Source organism: Malania oleifera, chromosome 1 (genome assembly GCF_029873635.1).
Source record: "Malania oleifera isolate guangnan ecotype guangnan chromosome 1, ASM2987363v1, whole genome shotgun sequence".
Lineage (NCBI taxonomy): Eukaryota > Viridiplantae > Streptophyta > Magnoliopsida > Santalales > Ximeniaceae > Malania > Malania oleifera.
In genome coordinates, this window is record NC_080417.1 from 101,876,163 (window position 1) to 101,877,792 (window position 1,630).

At 45.2% G+C, this 1,630-nt stretch overlaps 1 protein-coding gene across 1 annotated transcript; it reads left to right on the plus strand.

Annotated features, from left to right (window-relative positions):
• Positions 1–252: 252 nt before the first annotated feature.
• LOC131165501 (23 kDa jasmonate-induced protein-like) lies at positions 253–1,253 on the plus strand. The gene is made up of 2 exons (XM_058123382.1): positions 253–735; positions 824–1,253. The coding sequence occupies exons 1-2, from the start codon at positions 280–282 to the stop codon at positions 1,001–1,003; spliced, it is 636 nt and encodes a 211-aa protein (XP_057979365.1). The 5' UTR covers positions 253–279; the 3' UTR covers positions 1,004–1,253.
• Positions 1,254–1,630: the final 377 nt, after the last annotated feature.

Here is a 1,630-nt window from a genome sequence, read left to right on the forward strand (position 1 = left end):
ATTTACTGAATAAACTCTCGATTAGGAAATCAAATCCGTGACCTCACCTTACACCATATTATCTTTATTCTCTCGATGCACACCTAAAAGTTCCTCACAATGGGTTGAGAGATCGGAGTGACAGATTATTCAGACGCAGTTGTAAACTTAACTAGTCCATATATAGTAGAGGAGCCTGGCCAATATATATAGAGATAGAGCTAGATTAGCAATACATGTGAAGCGTTAAAAGTTCACAGGTATCCCCCACAGATATCTATCCTCAATTAAGCCTCAATCATGTCCGACGTCTTTGGCACTCCCATCACCACCCAAACCCTGCAAGACATGCCCGAGTACTGGGGCAAGCCCATCACGGCCGCCGACAGAGCCAAGGTGGCTCGCGACAGGGAAAGCGCTGACGGCAAGGCCGTCGCCGCTAAAAAGCACGTCGACGACCTTAAATCCCAGTGGGGTACAGGAGTGTCCACCAAGTGCATGGTCTACAACGCCACCGGCGACACCGTCACCTTGGTGGCCAGCCACGATTACCACGGCCACATCGGACCCTCCCCCTACCCTCTCCAGATTGCCAACGGCCAATGGGGTGCCTTTCTCCACGTCAAGTCCACCGGATCCGCCACCGGCTCTTCCGCCTGCATTGCGTATCGCGGCAAGAACAACGCCGGCGAGGAGCACGAGTGGCTTGTAGGTTGGTCCAACCCCTGGAACCACGGCGCCGGACACAAAGTCACTGTACGTGCTATATAAATTATAGTATATAATATTATACCTTATAAATATACATATGTATACATACATAAAATTATTGTTGGTTGTGCAGGCATATACAGAAATCAATAAAGCGCCCTACTATGAAGGTAACGTGTGGGGGGAGGTGTCTGGAAAGTTGTATGGGTCGGGAGGGTCTTCCACCAGCACATGGAATGGATGCTCCTCAAATGCCACCATTACCGACGAAACTACCGCCACTTTTCAAGCCAGTATCACACTCCACGCCTAATTATATATTGAATCTATTTTATGTAGTAGTGTGAGTATTTGCTTTGTTATATATGCAATATGTATGTACTGCCGGAGGCAAGGGTAGGCTGCTAATTAAAGCATGCATGCAGTACTCGTGCGTACATGCTATATCTATCTACCATCTACTAAAATAATGCCTTCCACCCCGGCCCACCTCAAGCCTCCTCTCCCAAATGAAAAAAAGCTTGTGATCATGTACCAGTATATTTCGAATTGAGTCAATAATGTGGTGAAAAGATATTCTCATGTCAGTGAGGCTAGAAAAATAAAAAAATAAAAACAAGCCGCTAAAAAGATGATTATCCTACATAGAATTGGAATCTTGAGCGTATGGATTTTTTTTTTTTTTAATGAGGTGGAAACTCAAGCCACCAACGAACTCTTTGGGTTTCCTGGTGCGGTACCAAATTAACACACGGATGTGGAAATGTTTCTGCCCGCACAATGACTTACCTCCACCACAAGTGGGGAATCAAACCCATGACCTTGAAGTTTCCAAAATTACAAGACCGCCCTTACCACTTGAGCAAGTTCGGCTGGGCCTTGGCCCTTTGTTATTACTATAAAAGATTATAGAAACAAAAACTAAAAAATTAAAAATTAG

Bases quoted from the DNA above. Each gene is read 5' to 3' on its own strand.
- LOC131165501 (XM_058123382.1), top strand. From the start codon at position 280: ATGTCCGACGTCTTTGGCACTCCCATCACCACCCAAACCCTGCAAGAC. The intron at 736-823 runs GTACGTGCTATA...TTGGTTGTGCAG, and splicing joins GCGCCGGACACAAAGTCACT to GCATATACAGAAATCAATAA.